Source organism: Polyodon spathula, chromosome 7, assembly GCF_017654505.1.
Source record: "Polyodon spathula isolate WHYD16114869_AA chromosome 7, ASM1765450v1, whole genome shotgun sequence".
In the NCBI taxonomy this organism is placed as follows: domain Eukaryota; kingdom Metazoa; phylum Chordata; class Actinopteri; order Acipenseriformes; family Polyodontidae; genus Polyodon; species Polyodon spathula.
In genome coordinates, this window is record NC_054540.1 from 15,614,394 (window position 1) to 15,634,197 (window position 19,804).

Here is a 19,804-nt window from a genome sequence, read left to right on the forward strand (position 1 = left end):
TGTCTTATTCCATACAGATTTTGTAATGTTACACAGAGAAGGATATCTTAAAAGAAAAAAACAAAAAAAACAACTGTTTTCCCTCCTGCAGGCCAAACAACTGGAAGAAAAGGATCGAGATCTGAGGAAGCAGGATGCATATTACAAAGAACAATTAGCCAGACTGGAGGAGAGGGTGAGCTGCTTTGTATTGTTTTAATTTAAAAAATGCTTCTAACATTCGAAGAGTGCCACAGGGCCCTTGTAATGTCAGGTCACAGTGAAAGTTATGACAAGAAGCAAGAGACTGTGCCTACCTACCTACCTAACTTTCCGTGTTCTGTGACATTAATACCTTTTGTCCACCATTGCTATTTTGCCTCCAAGTGACTTTACAACCGCCTAGCATTTGATCTAGATGGACAACCAGACCAAGGGTAGTTGACTGCAGTTTAATGTAGTGTCTCGTCAGTCTTGCAGTAAATGAAAGAACAAAGAGTGTATGGAGGCCACAAGTCTGGCTAGATTGTTTGTGTTGCAAAACCTGTTCATTGCTTTGTCTGACATGATCGCAGTTAATGGTGGCTGGCTTGCAAAGTAGAACTCAGTCTTCCAAATACTGTGCAATGTCCTGTGATCATGTGTTGATAGCTTAGAAGTGACAAAGTCTAAACTAGCTTCTATCCAACATCTTAGAGGCAGGTAGGTAGTAATGCTCAAGCCCCTGTACCCCTGCCCTTTGCTTCATTCTCTCCAAATCTTTATCTTGGCTAAAGGTTTGGAACTATATTAGAGGTTCTGAGATTCCCCGTCATGAATGGTAAATAATTTGAAAATAAAATCTAAGAAACACAACTGGGTTTGCCTACTAAAAACAAGAAAATGAATAGCTTATTATAAACATATGTGTATTTGAGCTGTTAAAGAGTAGAGTACTTTGCTTCCCTGACATAGAGTTGGTTGGGGCTATTCTGTCAAAGATATTTTGTACGATGTGGATGACAATTCTTTAGTTTCCTAAACAAAATCGCATTAAACCCTGTAGTTGCCATACAACCCCCCAAACAACACACACATACATCACACTGTGTTATATTGAATGTATTTTTCACCCCCCAGGTAAATCTTCTGTTACATATTATCTTGAATGTCAAGGATTACTAACCTCTGTGTGAGCTTGGATCACAGTGCTGTGAGTCAGTGGTAGCGTGTATTAAATGGTATTATTCATCCCGCTTGACGCAGTAAATAGAATTTCACTGTTGTGATGTGTCAGGGTTTTAAGAGAAATCCAATTTAAACTAAACTATTCACTACAGAGGTGTTTATTCCTGGAATGTACTTGCATACTGATCTCATTGGTTGAAATTATTGGGAACAATCAACCAATGGAATAATTTAATGAGCTCAACCCATATCCTTTTATAGTATGCTGAGGATAGAATGCTATGCCATGGCAGTGATTGCCTGGTGGTTCGAAATATGAATTAAACAGTTTTGGGCAGCTTTTTACTTACATTCTGTGAGAAATTTGTAGGTGTATTAGTTTTTTAAACTATTTGTCTATTTTTTTTTAATTTTCTGAAGAAAACTTTATAGGCCAAGTTGATTGAGGTACCATTCTTTCTTGACCCCTGCAAGAAATAGTTTTCAATCCATTTTAATGTATACAGAAAAAAAAAAAAAAAATCACTATTGTTTCTAATGATGGCATCAGTCTGGATTTGCTGATGACCTCTTTACATAGTCGTCCCTAAACCCTGTTAAGTCCCAGTCCCTTTGAGAAGGAGGTAAACACACATCCATTTTCTTGTGAGATAAACATTACTGTTTTCCATGTAGAGTTATGGCGAAATGTTTTGCATCACGTTTTGCTTCATAAAGTTGAATGAAACCCGCTGAATAATGTTACTTTAACATATTATGTTACATACTGCTTTGTAGCTTTCCCATATACTTGGCAAAAAACTGACAAAAATTAAAAAATGTGACATTTTGAAATGAATAAAATAACATGAAATACTGTACTACTATTGTGACTTTTGGTAGACTTTTACAATATAATTTTGCAGTTTCTCTTGATTACATGATGAATAAAATATCTAAATTATGCTATTAATTATCTAAAATTTATTTATTTATTTATTTGTTTTTAATTACGTCACAATCCTAAAATTTGATGACGCAAAACTTTTGGCCATGGCCGTGGCACGAAATAACCGGCGACACCGGCAACAATTGTTGCAGTGCCAAAGCTGCTTGCCTTGGTGCCTCTCAAATTATTAATAGACTTCTGGCAAAGTTGCCTTTAAGCCTGCCTGCCATTGCTGCCGGTGGCCTTCAGCACCAGCAGATCTGATCTACAACCCATTCACAAACTTGTTCTGTAACAATTAAATTTAATTCTGTCTAATCTCATCCTGCAAGAAAATTAGTCATTTTCATAATGTGTTATTGTTGTCGTTCTTTTTACTGTGCACCTCCCAGGACTAAGCCATGACAAAAACGTACTGTATCATTGGTTAATGATGGGCAAACAGAGGGAGGGATGCTGTTAGACTGAGCTCAGTGTGACCGTGCTTCCAGCAATTTTCAATCACTCTGATTTTTTTCATCTGTGAGCTCAAAAAAGTTTAAAAAGGAAGAAGAGCTGTAAAGTGGCAGCGAAATGTTCTAGGATTTACTTGATGTTCAGGTAAGCAATGGGTGCATCACAATTCGTCCCCGACCACAATAATAATAATGTGAACTTACAGTTATCAAATACAGTACTGCACAAAGGATGAGATTAGACAGTATGAAACTGAATTGTGACAGAACATTGCAATACTTTAAAATGCAACAGTACAATACACATTGTGACTCCTTTCATTTCTTCAGTGAATATAAATCGCTAATTTGTATAGACATTTCAATGACATTTGCTGTTTTGTTATTCATTGTTATTCCTCCCAAAACACAGACGCTAAAAATGAACACACAATACATACATAAATATTAGTTTTTCTCAAATTCTTACACCAACAAAAAAAACCAAACTGAGCAAGTAGCTGTGACATGGTTCAAGTAGCAGCTCTCTGTGTTTATGAAATGAGTAGGAGAGATAACATAATAGTGAACAAAACACAATCTTGAAGTGCATCGATTTATGTGTATTTATTTATTTTTTAACTAGTAAAACACGTGCTTTCACGAAAAGTGATAGAATGTGTATTCTTAAACAGCATACGGTTTATTTTCCTGAATCGAGTATCCAGCAGTGCACCATAACAAAACCTATACATTCCAAGAACTGTGAAACTATATAAAGCTTTTTGGATGTAAACATCTAACATGTACATTCAGCTGTTCATCATTGTGATGCAGAGCACTCTCCATTGCCTGACGAAGTTTCTATTTTTTTTTTTTTTTTTCTCAAAGCCGTGTTGTTTGTACTGGTTTTGTAACAGCGGTTAGCAAATTACAGTAGAGCAGACACTGCAAACCGAACAACTCATTTGACCATTATCGTTATAAAACTCCAGCCATGGGTAAATCTTCAGCCAGACTGCCTGAAGTTGTTGTTTTTTTTTTTTTTTTTTTTTTTTTAAACTTTCCCTCACTGACATAGCTTATTTGTGCTGTTGTATCACTAAGGCTGTATGTAGCCTCTAGTCTAATCCATGTATTAGTCAGTGGTTTCTAAATATTTATTTTTTGCCAAACTACACTTTTATGTTTTTCATTATGAAAGTTTGTTGTTTATAAATTAGATTTTTTTTTATACAATTTTGTTTTGACAATGGAAAAGTGACCTGTATTGTATTTTGTAGCAATTAGTGTGTGAATCACTTAGACAACATTGTTTTGTTTGAATTAAAATTTCATCAGCATAATAGGCTCTGTATTTCTTTTTTGTTGTTTTATGAAATCGCTTTGGTGCCCTTGGGTTGGATTTCTTTTACCTCCTAGAATTGCCTTGGCGTCCCTGAATTTTCAATTCAATCCCAATGAAGGCAACATTGCCTTGCCCTTGCCCATCCTGTGTGGTCTGTTGAAAGAAGCTTCGTCTCGGAACATGAACATTACAAAAACGCTTAAAGCCATCCATCTATCTTTAACTCTCCATTCAATTTAGGAGTATAGTCACCATGCTCAATCATGGGCTGCATACAGTTCAAAATGTATACTGTCAGTTTTCCTGTTCTGGTTTATGGGATCTTGTTTGAGTTTATCCCATGAAAACCACATAAAATACAGGGGGATTTATAAAAGGCCTCAATGGGACACATATATGATATGGGTGTCATTCAGTTCAGTTAGGGATTTTTTTTCCATCTCAGCAACGTTTTGATTTTATAAACACACTGTTGAATGTTGACATACAATGCATTGTAATCCGGTATATGGAGCATCACACAGCAAAAAAAAATGTTGTACATGTTCTTGTCAATGTACAGATCAAAATCTTTCCAGACCACTTTGACAATCTGTCATCAGCTACAGACATCACATAAGGCAGGCACTGCAGAAGTAATTCAAGAATTGTTCTGTTTACAAAAGGAAAAACAAACATGCATTTTATGAATTGTGTGCATTTAGTATCACATTTGTACACACACATGTTAAAAATAGGATTATGTTAGGTACTCAAATCAGGCGTTGTTGCTGGGGGGGTGGGTAGATGACAAGGTGGAAGAACAGGTTTGTTAAGGCAGCATTGTGCTTGTTACACATGAACATACATTGCTGAAAAAATTTCCATAAATAAATAATAAAAGGACCCCATACTGAATCCCCCATTTTTTTAGTCAATCAAAACAGTTGAATACAAAAAAAGACACAATTGTTCTTTAAATAGCTTGTGTGATTTAAGGTTTGTGAAAAGGGCCCTCTTTATTTTTAAAACCATTTGCTATTAACAGTATTAAACTGCTTCAACAGACTTTTTTTAAACAGTACACAATTTTCAAATCAGCCTCCAATTTTGGAAGCAAATATCTGCCTACAATTTGTCTATACTGCCCCCACACACACACACACACAACACCACATCATAAGTGTGAAAGTTAATGTTTTATTTAATAAATTACTGAGCCCTAATACTTCCAGCAGTAGGCTTATGTTTTTCATTCTGATAAAAAGCAAGGTAATAGGAGTCCTTTTCCGTCAAGAACAGGCGTGTAATGACTAAATGATGGCAGAATGAAACACAAGAAACAAATGCTGAATCCAATCTAAGACGATAAATGACTTCTTAATAACTTGGCCCATTATCAGACTGGACTGTTTGTCTCCAACCAAGAAGCAGGGTTGCAGTATCAGCATCTAGCTGCTGTGTTTACAGTGCTGTGCCCTCAAGTTTATGATAAGCCACTGCTTAAATGTGCTATTTGCTACCATCCTCGTTAATGTCAAAAAAATGTTTGACAATAAAAATCAAAGGCATGTATTTCTTAAGTAAAAGATATTAGATAAAAAGACAGCTAAGACAGTTTTCTCACCTACCTTTTTTGGCAAAGTACTGAAAACTTTAAGTTGCTTTTTTAAAATAAACATAATTCTGTAATCAATAACCTGCTGTGATCTGCCTCAGTTAACTGATAAGTGTAGATTCTGCAAAGTCCTGTAGAGCTTTGGAAATCGCACAGTGAGTCATGGGTTGCTAATAATGCAAAGAGGGGCTAAAATATCGATGGCTTGATTCTTTCAAATGATCCCCTCACTACTGTAGACAAAAATAAGAATGATGGTTTCATTTTCAAACTCCCATCTTGATCTTCCTGTGTCCAACTGCTGTGTAAGTAGGAAGTAATAAGCCTCTTCCTCCAAAAAGAAAAGGTGTATAATGGCTAAATGGTGAAGAATGAAACAAAGAAACAAACAATACATTTAAATCTGAGATGATAGGTGGTGGCATTGTAGCTTTCCTTGCAGGCATTCTATGCGAAATCCAACCAACAAGTCTTGGGTCATATGACTGACTGTGAGGTAGTGGGCATTTTACTCCTCTCAGATCCGTTGATATACTAAATATCTTGGTAAGCTTGAAAAGATGATCGCCTGATCTTCAAGTACATGTCCATTTAGTAACAATGCAAAAGCACCTGGTAGCAATTAATTTTACCCCCGCTTAGTGTATTCCTGCTATCTGCAATAAATGAATAAATGCATAATGATGGGACACTCATGACTTGTCCCGTCCAGTTCGTGGACGAGTTATATGAGTAATTTCCTTGTTGCAGATGTTACACATGATGATTTTCAGCTGAATCATGCATCATGGCTCTCCAAGTAAGGCTGATTATATTATTATAATCAGATAAAAATAATTTAAAATACATTTTTTAAATGGTTTTGTACCATAATTAAAATTATTTTTACACAATATTCTTAATTGTAATGCGATTTAAATGCACTGGCACATGACTTGAGATTTTTGGTGTTGTTGGTGGGTATTGTGTTTAAGTCTACCGCTACATGTGTGTCTGAGCAAGACATTTTTGTGCCTGAGTTAAGCCAGTACCTTTGTGTGTTTTAAATACAAAATAGAGGATCCAAATGTTAAATGGTAAAGGTCATTCTTGCCTATCCAGTGTTAATAAAGATGCTTCTGGAGGTCCATACATCCATGACTGGTAAATTTACTCTTGCCATTTAAAGTGAACATGGTAGTTTATACCAGTAAATGCTCCTGGGGAGCTAAAGGTTGCAATTTGATGTGGAGAGAAGAGCAGTACTTAAAAGGAAAAGTAGAGACACAGTGTAACAAATATTCTAATGGGTCATTCCATACCACAGTGTCAGGTTATGAAAATAAATTGCACTGTGATGAGTGGTAGGACTTTTAGTGTCGGACATTGAATGTGATGCCTCCGAATACCGTATATAAGACTTCATAAGGTAACAAGAATATTTTTCCATCTTGATGTAAATTAGCATGGAGTGACTGCTACTCTATTCCAATTAGGATGTAGTTCACTATAAATTACTATGAAACCTGTCTGGGACTGTTAGGGTGCCACGAACACATCTGACTTGAATAACATTGAGTACAGATTAAAATAATAATGAATGCAAAAAACTTTTAGGTCAGTAGTATAGTTAGTTGCTGTTTTATTAATGTTTGTAATACAGTGATGGTCCGATCTTACCCCCACCCACAATCACATTATTCACCTCAGGAACGCTGAGGTTTTTGGAATGCATGAAAAACCAACTTGGTAGTGTTCACAGGCATAAATATTTATTGTCGCACTGGATAATTCACACAAACTAACAAGCTGTACACAAAATGACTGACGTTCACAAAGACAAGATCACGAATGACCCAAAATGCCCCAAGCACAGGAAAGACACGGCAATAAATAAGCCCCAGCCCTGCCTACTTCTAGCAGGATCAATTATTCGGTAAACACCTGGAATAGTTTAATACAAAAATACATTTAACATTCATTCCATTTACAATAAACACTCAGATATTTTACAATGAACTTGTTTCTTCTCCTTTACACGTTTTTGTTTAACCTGCATGAATATCGTCTGTTTACAAACAGACGATCGATATTCCATTATTCTGTGTTTACTCGTTTATTATTATTATTATTATTATTATTATTAGTATTATTATTAGTATTATTATTCTTTAGTCCATAACTCTTATCAGTAAAAAACTGAACATTAGCATTACCCCATCTCTTGGAAGAGTACCGAACATATGGCTATAACAAAACACGTCCCACATGTAAAGCTATGGCAACTTCATAAGGTAAGTGCCCTAATCTAAATAAGTCAATATACCATCATATATAAAATACACTTGCTCACCAGCATGTACGGTACATAACCCATGGCTCTATCAGCAGTAGAAAAACAATAATATTAACAAACACAACCCTCACAATGTTATACTAGTTTATTCTACTGTATACATATTAAAATAAGAGATCTAATAAATCTATGTTCAGATCACCGTTGTGCAGAGTGTACATGGTTTATGGAGATTGCAGCCCCAGCATATGTCTTAAATGAAGCATTCTCTCCAAGTTAAGTTGCAGTAGCCATTCTGGGTTCCACTAAACAAATATTTGCCATGGTGCTCGTGAATAAGAGAAATCCTTTGAGAAAGGCTACTGAACATGTCTTTTACAGTCTTTTGCTTCATTATGGGGTTAAGGAATTAGATAGAGGTGAAAGAAAAAAGGGTAATGAGTAATTCATAGTGAAAGTGTAATACCAGAACAAAATTATAAATCTAAGCCGAGATGATAAATGATTTCGTGAGGATAAAATTGCAGAGCATTGAAATTATAAACCCACAGCATAAAGCAAGCCTGACTGATCATTTCATCTGCAGTCAAAAGAGCAAATCTGCTTTCTCGAAAGTGTAGTCTCTGTGTCACAAATGAGGCTGTCAGCCCTAAAACCATACAAAAATGACTATTGATCCTTACAGCTGTTATTTTCATTTTGTATTGATCAGGTAAAAGAAAGCTAAATCGCACCCCAAATAAGATTACAGCAGATGTTAGTGTGTTCTGGTTGACCGTTTGATTGAGGGCCATTCATCATCTCAGTGACCTACCCCTGTGCATACAGATTCATACTGCTGTCCAGTCACACCTATTGAGTTTATTTAAACCCCCTAACCTGTTCCTGACGTTAATTTGATTTTTTAGATAGCTGCTTGTGAAGGGGCTTTTGAGTGGAAACGATTTCATTTTCATGTTATTCATCCATTTTGCTTGTGTTTTCTTTTCCAGAGTGCCCAGTTCTATAAAGTCACAACTGAACAGTATCAAAAATCTGTCACTGAAGTGGAGGCAAAGTTCAAGTAAGAGATATTACATTTTTCTTTCTTTTGAGTGACTTGATTAAAATGTAACCACACGTAAAGTAAGGCAAACAGCCTTCTTTTTTGACACTGTGATTAACAGCACTGTACATATATATGCTATTGTCCTATTTGTTGGCTGAACCCAGGAAATAACTTACACCTCACTCCAAATCTCTGTTCGTGAGATATATAAAATAAAAAGATAAGATGAACTACACATATGTGAATTGTATGTGAATTTTTATACCTGTATTACACCCTAAATGTTCTGGCTTGTGCTGTGTTTGAATGTTGCCATTCCCTGTTGACTTATTATAAGTTGGTTTAAATACATAAGCATCATCCATAATTGTCAAACACTCAATAGAGTTTGCATTATTTAGAAATACTGCAAAAGTTTAGACTAGAAATAATTTTCAGTGTCTTTGAAGACATTGAAAAAGACTTATAGTCAAATCATTTATCATTTTAATTTGGTTTAATTTGGTTTCTTATAAGTATTTAAATAAACATGATCAGATATGATGGTGTTTCTGATGGTCTAATCCCATCTTGCTCAAGATCCTTCATAATTCAGCATTGAGAATCTGCCATGGGTTAGATTTATTGATTGCAATTGTAGATTGTAAATTGTGATGGGTGCTCAAGGCCCTAGTGAATAATAAATTTGGCCGGAGGCCTCATCCATGGGTGTGCAAAGGCTGCCTGCATAAGGCCGGCTGGAAAAACGTGAACAGTTACATGCATCCCATTGCCGCAGCTAGGAAGTGGGGGGAAACCTCAAGGAATCTGTGGCTGAGTGCAGCCCTTCCTCTCACTCTAAGTGGTCAACTCCTGTTTTGGCCACCCAATGCTTGACTGAGCTGCCGAAACAAAAGAAGCAACATGAGAGAGTAACACACAGAGCTTTTATGCACTTGCTGATGGCGTGTTGGTTAGAGGCTGATTCTCCTGCAGAATAGCAACCATGTTTACAAATCTCTTATACTATAAATTCTTCTAAGGGCATGTAAACTACACTGCCAAAGACCCGCGAGGTTACAGCTACAACCTGTTATGGGTTATTTTAAGGCAGGTGCATCTCTTTTTGGCTGTTGGCAGACAAAAAGGCATTAATTTTTTATTTGTTGAACATGTTCTCCTTCACAAAACAAAAAGTGATACACACGCTTTCATTGTTGTCAGTCCCAAGTCAGACTACTGTATAAGCATTTCAAGTAACACTTGTAGTTATCCTTATTACATTTTTGTACAGTTAAAAAAAAAAAAAAAAGTTTTGTCAAGTTTAAGTCATTTCTGCCATATGCTGGTCTTTGAATTAATTTGTTTTAATCTACCTGGTCTTGGACTCGAATCAACAAGATATAAAATCTGAAATACCAGAAATGAAATTCCCAAAACGATGGCAAATGCAAAAAAAATTCAACTTAATCAAAGGTTTCCTTAAACATATGAATACTGTAATTAAAACACATCTTTATTTTGTCTATCCCAAGAGAATTGTTGTACATTATGATCCTTAGTAGGCAAGCCTTTTACTTTGGGATTAGACATGACACCCCTCTTATAAACCACTCAGCAGCGAGACAGTGGTAGCTGATTCCCTAATCAGTTAATATTCGTGTCTCTGCATTAGTAAATCACTAGAGAGGAGGTCAGTTCAGCTGCCCTATTGTTTTCCCAGCAGAGCTTTTGGCAAGATGAAGCAATCAAAGTAGGATGCCAGTACATCATCACAACCTCGTTACATCGCGAGATGTATACACAGATGCTGCTGCCACCGCATTAAATAGCACAGATCTACATTCATTACAGCTCATTTTGCTCCAGACATACAATTAACCATTTTTTGTTCCTGACAGTCCTACAATCGCACGAAACTGACAGTCTTATTATCTGCATAATAAACATTTGGTACAATGGGAGGTCAGCAAGACAGAATTGACAGAGTTTGAGAAGTAGCATCCACTTCCGTTGGTTATTCTTATAAAAGGTTTTTGTTTTTGTTCACACCCCTGTCCACCACATCATTCAACTCATGTCCCATTTCCAGAACTGTCCTTCGCCAACAGTTGGTTCAAGGCCTTCCTCCAGCTGACACCTGCTAGGTTTCATCTCTACCCAGCACAGAGCAAAATGGAAAGCGGGGGGGGTTGTTATTTTCATATTTGAGACAGAGAACTGCCTCCTTATTCAAAGAAGGAGCAAGTCATTTCACATTTTGTTGTTGCTGTTGCCATTTCGTAGATATTTTTCAGTTAGAACCGGTATTGCTTATTTGTATTGTCTCCTGGGAGATGCAAGTCTGAAGCTTCTGTATTAAGAATTCAGCAGCAGACCCTACCTGTCTGACTGCCCCTGGATTAGTAGCTTGCATTGGCTTTACCAGTTCCTTACCATTATCTTCTTTACGCAGAAATGTGACCCCTAAGCCATTGCAACAAAGACCTCGATTATAGATATTTTTATCACGTATTTAAGTGCCCTCTTGAGGCTTTGAGTCATGTCACTAGAGTACAGAGAGATGGGACACTAAGGCATACTGTTTTAGCATTCTGAGACCTTGCAACGACCATGTTCTGGTGATTTTTCTTTTAAACCCATCTTGATCAGTGTTTCTTAGTGCTGCTTTAACTTCGTCCGCTATTGCTTGCTTGTGTATATATGTATGTATGTATGTATTTTTATTTTTGCTGTCACACAGTATTTTCCCTCAAACATATCCTTTATTAATTTAAAATGCATTGTTATGCTACCAGCCCAGAAACAAAGTGTAATTCATCCCAGCTAAACTTTTATTATTGATTTGTGAAAACAAGCTTTCAGTTTTTATTTAATTTGCGCTTGAAAATGTATTCCTGAAATTGAGTATTTGTCAGTTTATCGTGTTCGGGAGTCCATGACTGATGTGTTCATATTTAATCTGGATTACCAAGGATATTAAGTCTACCCACGAAAATACATATTAGAAATATTTTAGTTATGTAAAGACAAAGTCACACAGATTGTTTTGACTCCTAAATCAGATACTTTTCCTCAAACTTCCATTACTACATCAATGTGTATTTAATTTGTCTTTGGGTTTTTTTGTGCTTTTGCTCTATTTTCTGACAAATTGTAACTAGATGAAATTCCCAAACCACATGGTTTAGGACTTCCTAAAATAAAGATGGGCTGTGGTAATTTATCATAGAAAGTTTGGTCATGCTACTGTATTTGAAAACTACATTTAAGAAAGCGTTTAAAATGTGAAAAGAGGTAGGGGGTGGAATGTATTTTTATAAGGATGGCATATCTCTAGTAAAAAAAAAAAAATAGATAAATGAAGATTTCCTTTTGGAAAATGGTTATTGATAGAGAAGCTGGGTTACTGTTACTTTTACTGCACTGTTTTTATATTGATTTTGTTTTGGACTTCTTTTCTGATTGATCCATTGAGCATTGCTTGTTCCTATTATGGCTACATTGGCCTTGGATCACACAAGGGATGGCTTGTCAGTCTACCACCTTACGTCAATGGCGGTTAGCTTTCTTCTGCATCTGCAGATCTATACAGGGCTGTGCTTTGCTAAAAGGGTACATTTCTTTGTGGTGGTTTTTTTTTTTTCTAATGGGCGGGTCTCATGGTTTTTATTTATTTATTATTATAGGTAGAAAACCTCTGGCATATGAGTAACACATTTTTTCATTGACAAAAATAAATGCCATTTGCATCAGATGTGAAGCTGAAGATGCAGTTTTACTATGAAAATGGCTGAATCGTGCCATGCAGATCTGAAGTTTGGGAAGTTTAATGATCCCAGAACCAGTTTCATAATATGTATTCACCTTGAGAGACCTTGTGAATAAGTATTATTCTAATACACCTGTGGTTTCCACTGGCCAGGCTTTGTCAAAACACATTGCATTCTTTAAATAGACTCGTTTTTTTTTAATGGTCCAAATCCTTCTTTCACAGGTTAAAGGTCCAAATATGTATTGTTGTTGGCTTGTGACTACCCATCCATTCATTGACGTATTACCACAACAGAAATATTAGAGATACAGTACACTTCAATAAATAAGTAAATGTCACCATATAATATCACAGATTTATGACATTTCATTGCCTCAACACAAATGTACAGTTTATTGCATCAACACAATTGTCTGTATCTTCATCCATTCCAGACCAGTGTAACTAAAAATCATTTTGATGTGACAGCAGTGAAATTAGATGAGACATTTGGTCCCAATATTAAAACATACCGTCCCCACTCTTGGCAGTCGTGGCTCTTAAGTGCCCCAGGATACAGTCAGAGAATGAAATATCGTAATATATGTGATGTTTCTATCCAGTGTTAGCTGTACATCTTTAAGATTAAGACATCAGACAACTCCCTATTTTTACATTCCAGTTACATTTGAATGTCTACCCATTCAAAGAATGATTTTTATAATTTTATTTTTCAAGACAATTACGTTCATGGGTAACGTGTATAATATTATAACCCACAGCTGAAACAATGAGGAGGTTGTAATTCCAGTCAGATTTATGACATTGTCTGGATTTCATCGTGAACTTTTAAATATCATTTCAATTGGTATAAGCATTGATATATGAAAAGTTGCTTCTCCTGAAGAAACATCATATAAAAACCATAGCTTTTGCCATTTGTTTGCTTAAAGCATATGTGTAGTAATAGCACACAGAATCTCTAATCACTTAATGCAGTCCTTCCCTAGCAGTCTGTATCCTGAAGAAAAATTGCAAACATTTTACCTACATATACCAGAGGAACTGAATCCAAGTTTCCTAATTTTAAGCATTTTTCCTTCTCAATCTGAAACCATAATTTGTATTAATTTTCCTGAAGTTTCCCTAAATATGTTTCCTGAGAGAGATTCTTGCAGCAGTATAAGCCCACTGAATGATGGAGACTCGCTTTGACTTGAAAATCTGTGTAATTTATGTGTTCATGTGATTAAAAAAGGATGCGATGGCTTGACAGAGCTGTGTTGTTTTAGCAAGTTGCTTGGTTAATTTCATTTATGCATAGTGGTAAAAATCTGTGCAACATCAGATATTATATGACAGCTTTTCAGTGAAAGTGTCCTTATAATACCACTTCAAACAGAATAGTTAGTGTTGTAAAGGGGGACACTGTTTCCTCAAAAATGCTATTGGAATGAAAGGGAACTAAATACATAAATAACATACATAAATCATAACACATACCACCTTTGAATCACAAACGTAACCAGTCAGTATTTAATTAAATGGTATTTAATTATTAATAGTCATTTTCAGAATACAACGCAATATAATTGGCAATACTCAAACACAACTCTCTACCAATGTATCGAATGTAATCGAAAAGTTATATATATATATATATATATATTATATATATATATATATATATATATATATATATATATAGATATATATATATATAATATATATGTGTGTGTTTATAATGTCTGTATGACATCACTATGTATAGATATTGTTACTGTAAACAATGACATTTTTTAGTAAAACATCCTGTGTGATTACTATAACTAATGATATATATATATATATATATATAGTAAAACAAATCTTATCAACATAAATTTTAATTTTTAATAACACCAAAGCAAAGTTAAAATTCTCCACAGTCACTTCAACTTAAATGATTTGTGCACAGTCTGATTGTGTCAGTTTCCTGTGCTGCCTGCTATCTATTAGTTTAGGAATGTTTCATTTATGGTTGTGGGCAGAACAAATTGTATTCAAGGTCATAATGTGACCAAGTCATTAATATAGTATTACCTCATCACTGTGAGATTACAGGCACTAATAGCAAGGAAATTAGACTTGTCTACCATCACTGTTTTTATAATAGCTTTTGTTAGTGTAGTTAGTTGTGTCCTCTTGAAATGAAGAATTGTGCCAGGCTGCTGGGATTTTCAACTATAAATAAAGGCAGGTGTCAAAAAGCACAGCCAAAGGCATGAAGGAACACACTGGGCTGAAGTAGTGGGCGTTCAGGGCTTTCCATAGAATTATTTATTGGCTGTTGATGTGAACATTAGTGAAATCCAAGATAAGCTTTCACAAAGCGGCTCATTATTGCTGTCAAATGCTTTTTTTTATATGTTCGTTTTGTTTTCCTTTCTTTAGTCATTCATTCATAATATATTTTTATGAATCATTTTTATGAATCGTATACACACGTATTGCACAATGACACGAAGGAAATTAAATATCTACTTGCTGAAGCGATTTTTATTTTCGCCAACAAGGTGTTCACGTGTGGTATCAATACACTTGCAAAAGACACATGGCAGTGATTGAGTGATTTTAAAAAGAAACCAAAAACATTTAGTCAATGCCCATCATTTATATACCATATTTTTTTAGAAAATAAATGTGTTATAATAGTGATATGTTTCTTTTGATGCTCGGTATATATAAACTTACAGCAATGTTCTATGTAATACATATACCGTATGTATTGTATTGTTCAGTCAGTGACAATAACACTTTAATCATTTGCCATTTTGTAAAAGAGAAGTACTCTTGAAACCTTTTAGACCTGAGCATTCATGTTCCAGTAATTTATGGCCTTGTAATTTATGGTAGTAATCTCATTAGGAGTTTTCACAAAAGTAAGACTGCATTAGGGGGATGTACAATAAGTGAAAGTGATCAATATTGTCGTTGCAAGAATTCCCTATGCAGAGTAATCCATATAAATGAACTTTGAAAAAGGAAAGCCATTTACTCTGAAGAGAAAAGGCCCATTGGTGTAATGTTCAGTGAGTTGAAGGTTGTGAAAACTAGGAAGTGGATAAGGGCTCTGTAGCAGGGCTAGAATTTAATAATAAAGTATATTTGTTTTGTATTAATATTATTATTTTTATTATATATTTATATGACTGCGTAGCCGTGTTGTTTTGTTATTGTTTTATTAAATGCGACAATGAAGAGCCGTATGTTCCGTACAGTTTGGTAGTGTGGATGGGAAGCCCCATCCACTATTTAGAAACCTTGTGCAGAAGGTGCCCATCTTCTATTTTATTAAGTGATTAACTTGTTGCTAATCAGGAGATGGTCACCTTTATAAAAACCCTCCGCTCTCTGCACTCCGGGTGCATATACAGAGGAGAGTACTGGAGAGAGAGGAAAACGAAACTGAAACTTATAGGATCCGTGAAGGCTACCTCCCAGCCGGACTTTTAGGGTCATGTTATTGTGTTCGTGATTTGTTTTTGTTCAAACCTTTATTTTGCTCTGTGAGCAGTGTTTTATGTTTTAAATATTTATTTTTGTTTTATTATTCAAATAAACGGTGCAGCAGCGTCTTTCGCCCTGCAGTGCTGCCTTTTTGTTTTTGTTCCTGTTTCTGGCCTGACATCACCTTTCCTGTCACACACTTCTAAAAGTGCTTTGGTTGTTTGTTGGTTAGAATAGAAATGAGGGACAGTGGGAAACTATTGATACTTCATAAAAGATTATTATTTTACCCTGCAGTTGATATGATTTTGAAAAACATAAAAATAAAATCTTATTTCTCTCTTTTTTTTTTTAAATAACTACTCCTCCATTAAAATGTAACATCCGTCAATAGTGGATTAGGGGGGTAGTAAAGTGGGGAATTGCAGGGTGTCCATTTCTATATCTATTGTCTATATCTATGACAAAGCAGAGGGAATACTATTTCCTGGTCCCATAGCTGAAGATAAGAATTACCTACATTTTTTTTTGTTTGAGATATGTATTGTTATTGGTAATTTTAAATACATTTATTTTGGTTTGTCAGAAATCACCAAAGATGTGTATTTGCTGCATTTAGAGACCAAAAATGCATAAGACGATCTCAATGACTGATAGATACATTCTTCTTTGATTTCAGGAGGTATGAGTCCCATCCTGTGTGTGCTGACCTCCAGGGTGAGATCCTACGCTGTTACCAAGAGAGCAATGGGCAGACTCTCAGCTGCTCTGCACTGGCTAGACAGTACCTGCAGTGCGTTAACAATGCTAAACAGGTGAGAAACTTTCAGCAATGGGGGCTACTTCTCTTGTGCCTTTGTTGTGCATTCCAGCTGTGGTTTTCTGCAAATGTTGCCATTCCAGGAACGCTTGGGAGACTGTCTTGGTGTACATGTTGGTCAATGTATCCCCTCTATGAAGGATGAACCAGTTGCCCAGACACCCATGACCATGTCCTTTGTGAAGTCCTTTAGATCTTTCTGCTTGCACATGACTGTTGCTGAATAGTTGACCACATAAATATACTACAGTAAAACCTGATTAATCCAGCACCTCTACCTATGGGGGAGGGGGAGGGGGAGGATACCTACAGTACTTGAAAGGAAAAGAGAGAAAACCTGAATTCCAGCAGAAAATGTATGGAGGTACAGTATGAAAAAGTGAATGCCTTTATATGGGAATGGTTTAAACAGGCTTGTGCTAATAGCAGGTAAATATTTTGATGGTGCATTGTTGTGTTGTAAAGATTTCTGAGACATTATTGTATGTTCAGTAATCTTTTTTTTTTTTTTTTTTTACCTTTGAGGTACAATATTAGATTTTTTACAGTAACTTTGTAATCCAGCACAGTCTCTCCTGCAGTCCATAAAAAATAGATAGTATCCAACCTGTAGTAAGCTGTACAAACACAGGCTAACATACTACATGTGGTATACAACAAAGGAATGACGTATTGTGTATGCCAGCCTAGTCAAAGTAACTTAGATCCATTAGAATTGTCTTTTAATTAGAAGAAAGACCTATGTAAAGCCAGCATATTTAACAGGATTTATCCTATTCAACCGTTTTTTTGTTTGTTTGTTTGTTTTGTTTTTTTATGCGAAATCTACTGCAGGATGATTGAGAAGTAATTGTTTATTCAAATACCTAAATAGGTACAATGAGTTTTTAAAATAAACATTTTCCCCCAAGAATGCCTGAAACATTGTAAGCAAAAGTGTGTTTTACTGTTACAAGTATTTGTCAAAACTGTGCTGCTCTCATTTAAAATAAGTGCTAAAAACATTAAGGCATATCCAACTATAATCCCAACACCCAACCAACAAGGTACGACCAGGTCCTTTAAAAGGTTTTACATTCTTTCCTAAATGTAATATTTGAAATACAGTACCACTACCCATTTTTCATTTAAGTCCGCACTCAGTGGTTGTCATTTCTGAGTGCAACTTAATGACAATGAGTGTTTGTCAGATATTATAGTTATATAATATTATGAAAGATCAAATTGGAATGATTCACATCTGAGGTAACTTTTAGCCATAGGGTCGACTCATTATTGACCGACACCTGCTAAGTTGCTGCTGAGTTTTAAGTTTTTTTTGTGATTTGAGTTTTTTTTTTTTAACTCCTTATTTATTGTTTGATGTTGTTTGCTGTGGTGGTGTGAGCCTCTTGCCAGGTCGTCATTGTAAATGAGAATTTGTTCTCAATTGACTCATCTGTATAAATAAAGGTTTTGATTGATTAATGATGTTATTTTAGAAATCATTGTATGTATCTGTTTTAGCATCATTTTACAAGTTTTACACATACACTATACACATTATTGCTTATCTCTTTTAAATACAGTTGTTTTTGAGCATCTGGTCATGCCTTACTTGTTGATGAACAGGTACCATGTAATCAAGCTTCATACAGTGTTGAGTGCTGAACTTGAAAAAGTTTAAAGCTCCTTATCTGTGTGCTTTTTCCTGTCTATTCTCTATTTCTTACACAGCCCTTATCCTCTGGTTTAATACTTCCACACCAGCATGGCACATGATAGCAGTAGTCGTTTGTTACCTTTAGCTATCTAAGATTGAATCTTATATTTGCCATGAGACAAAGGCAGTGATTCTTATAAAAATGGGCTTTGCATTGTGTCCTTTTACATGTTTACTTAAGTAAATTAAATAGATTTCTGGATGATTACAACATTAGATTAATTGACTTGGATAAATTTAATACATTAAGTAGTTACATTGCAGTTGTTGTTTTCAACAACAAACTAATTTTCATTTCCCTTTCTACAATGTTCCCATTAAACTGGATGGCTTTATAGGTATTTTATTCCCCCTATCAAATGCAGTAGCCTATATCAAATTATTATTGACTTTGTAAATGTACATGTTTGGGGTTTGTAACTGCAGTTAACAGAAACATTGAATTGCATTTTTTTTTTCTTTTTTGCTGTTTCAGAGCATGCTGAGGAAAGGAGGTTAACTTGTGCATCAAGAAACCCTTATCTTCTGCTTTGGCAACATTATTTATCCTGAGCAACAAAACAGTTAATAACAGTCAGGACTAAGTAAAGACACGGCAGCAGCCAAAAAGATTCATCTACATTTAATTCACATCCAAATTTGACTATAATCAAAGTAACAGATTGTAACAGAGCAAACCAACTGAACATGCCTAAACAATGGTAGTTAAACAGTATTCTTGTTTTTGAAGTGCAAACAAACTCCATATATATATATATGTGTGTGTGTGTTATTTAAATGGGAACCTGGCAGCAGCATCACAACAGGGATTATTATAGTAGGGATAGCAATCTGATACTTGCATCCATAAAAAGAGAAAGGTATTTGTTTTGTCACCACTAGTACATTAATAGTGTTTGAAGATCATTTTGTTTTTGCATGTGCGTTATGAAGAATTGGATACACTGATGTTGTAAAATGTGAGCGCCTCCAAGTCCAATATGTCCAGCAGGATTCCTACGACTGTGTCGGAACATATTATACCTAAAATATATTTTAATAACAAGTTGTTGTCTGTCTTCTGTACAATTACACCTTCGCTTGGCATCTTTAGGCCTGCAGAGCTTATTAATGCAATGGAAAGTGAAATACAGTTTACGAACTTAATTTTCCCATGTGACTAGTATTTGATGTACTTTTAATGACTGATTGAACTGCTTGGTGAAATAATAGATTATTCCTAAGATCCAAATGCCAACTTACTTAATCACCAGCAGTGGTGATGAGAAATGATTCCAATAAAGC

At 35.3% G+C, this 19,804-nt stretch overlaps 1 protein-coding gene across 2 annotated transcripts in view; it reads left to right on the top strand.

The window, feature by feature from the left end:
* Window positions 1-19,565, top strand: part of chchd3a (coiled-coil-helix-coiled-coil-helix domain containing 3a) — a 72,671-nt gene extending 53,106 nt beyond the window's left edge. For both annotated transcript variants that reach the window (XM_041254694.1, XM_041254695.1), the window contains 4 exons: window positions 92-175; window positions 8,721-8,791; window positions 16,678-16,813; window positions 18,996-19,565. In XM_041254694.1, the coding sequence (XP_041110628.1) occupies window positions 92-175; window positions 8,721-8,791; window positions 16,678-16,813; window positions 18,996-19,019 (315 nt within the window). In that variant the 3' untranslated portion in view covers window positions 19,020-19,565. The remainder of the gene's footprint in view (window positions 1-91; window positions 176-8,720; window positions 8,792-16,677; window positions 16,814-18,995) is intronic.
* The last annotated feature ends 239 nt before the right edge of the window (window positions 19,566-19,804 follow it).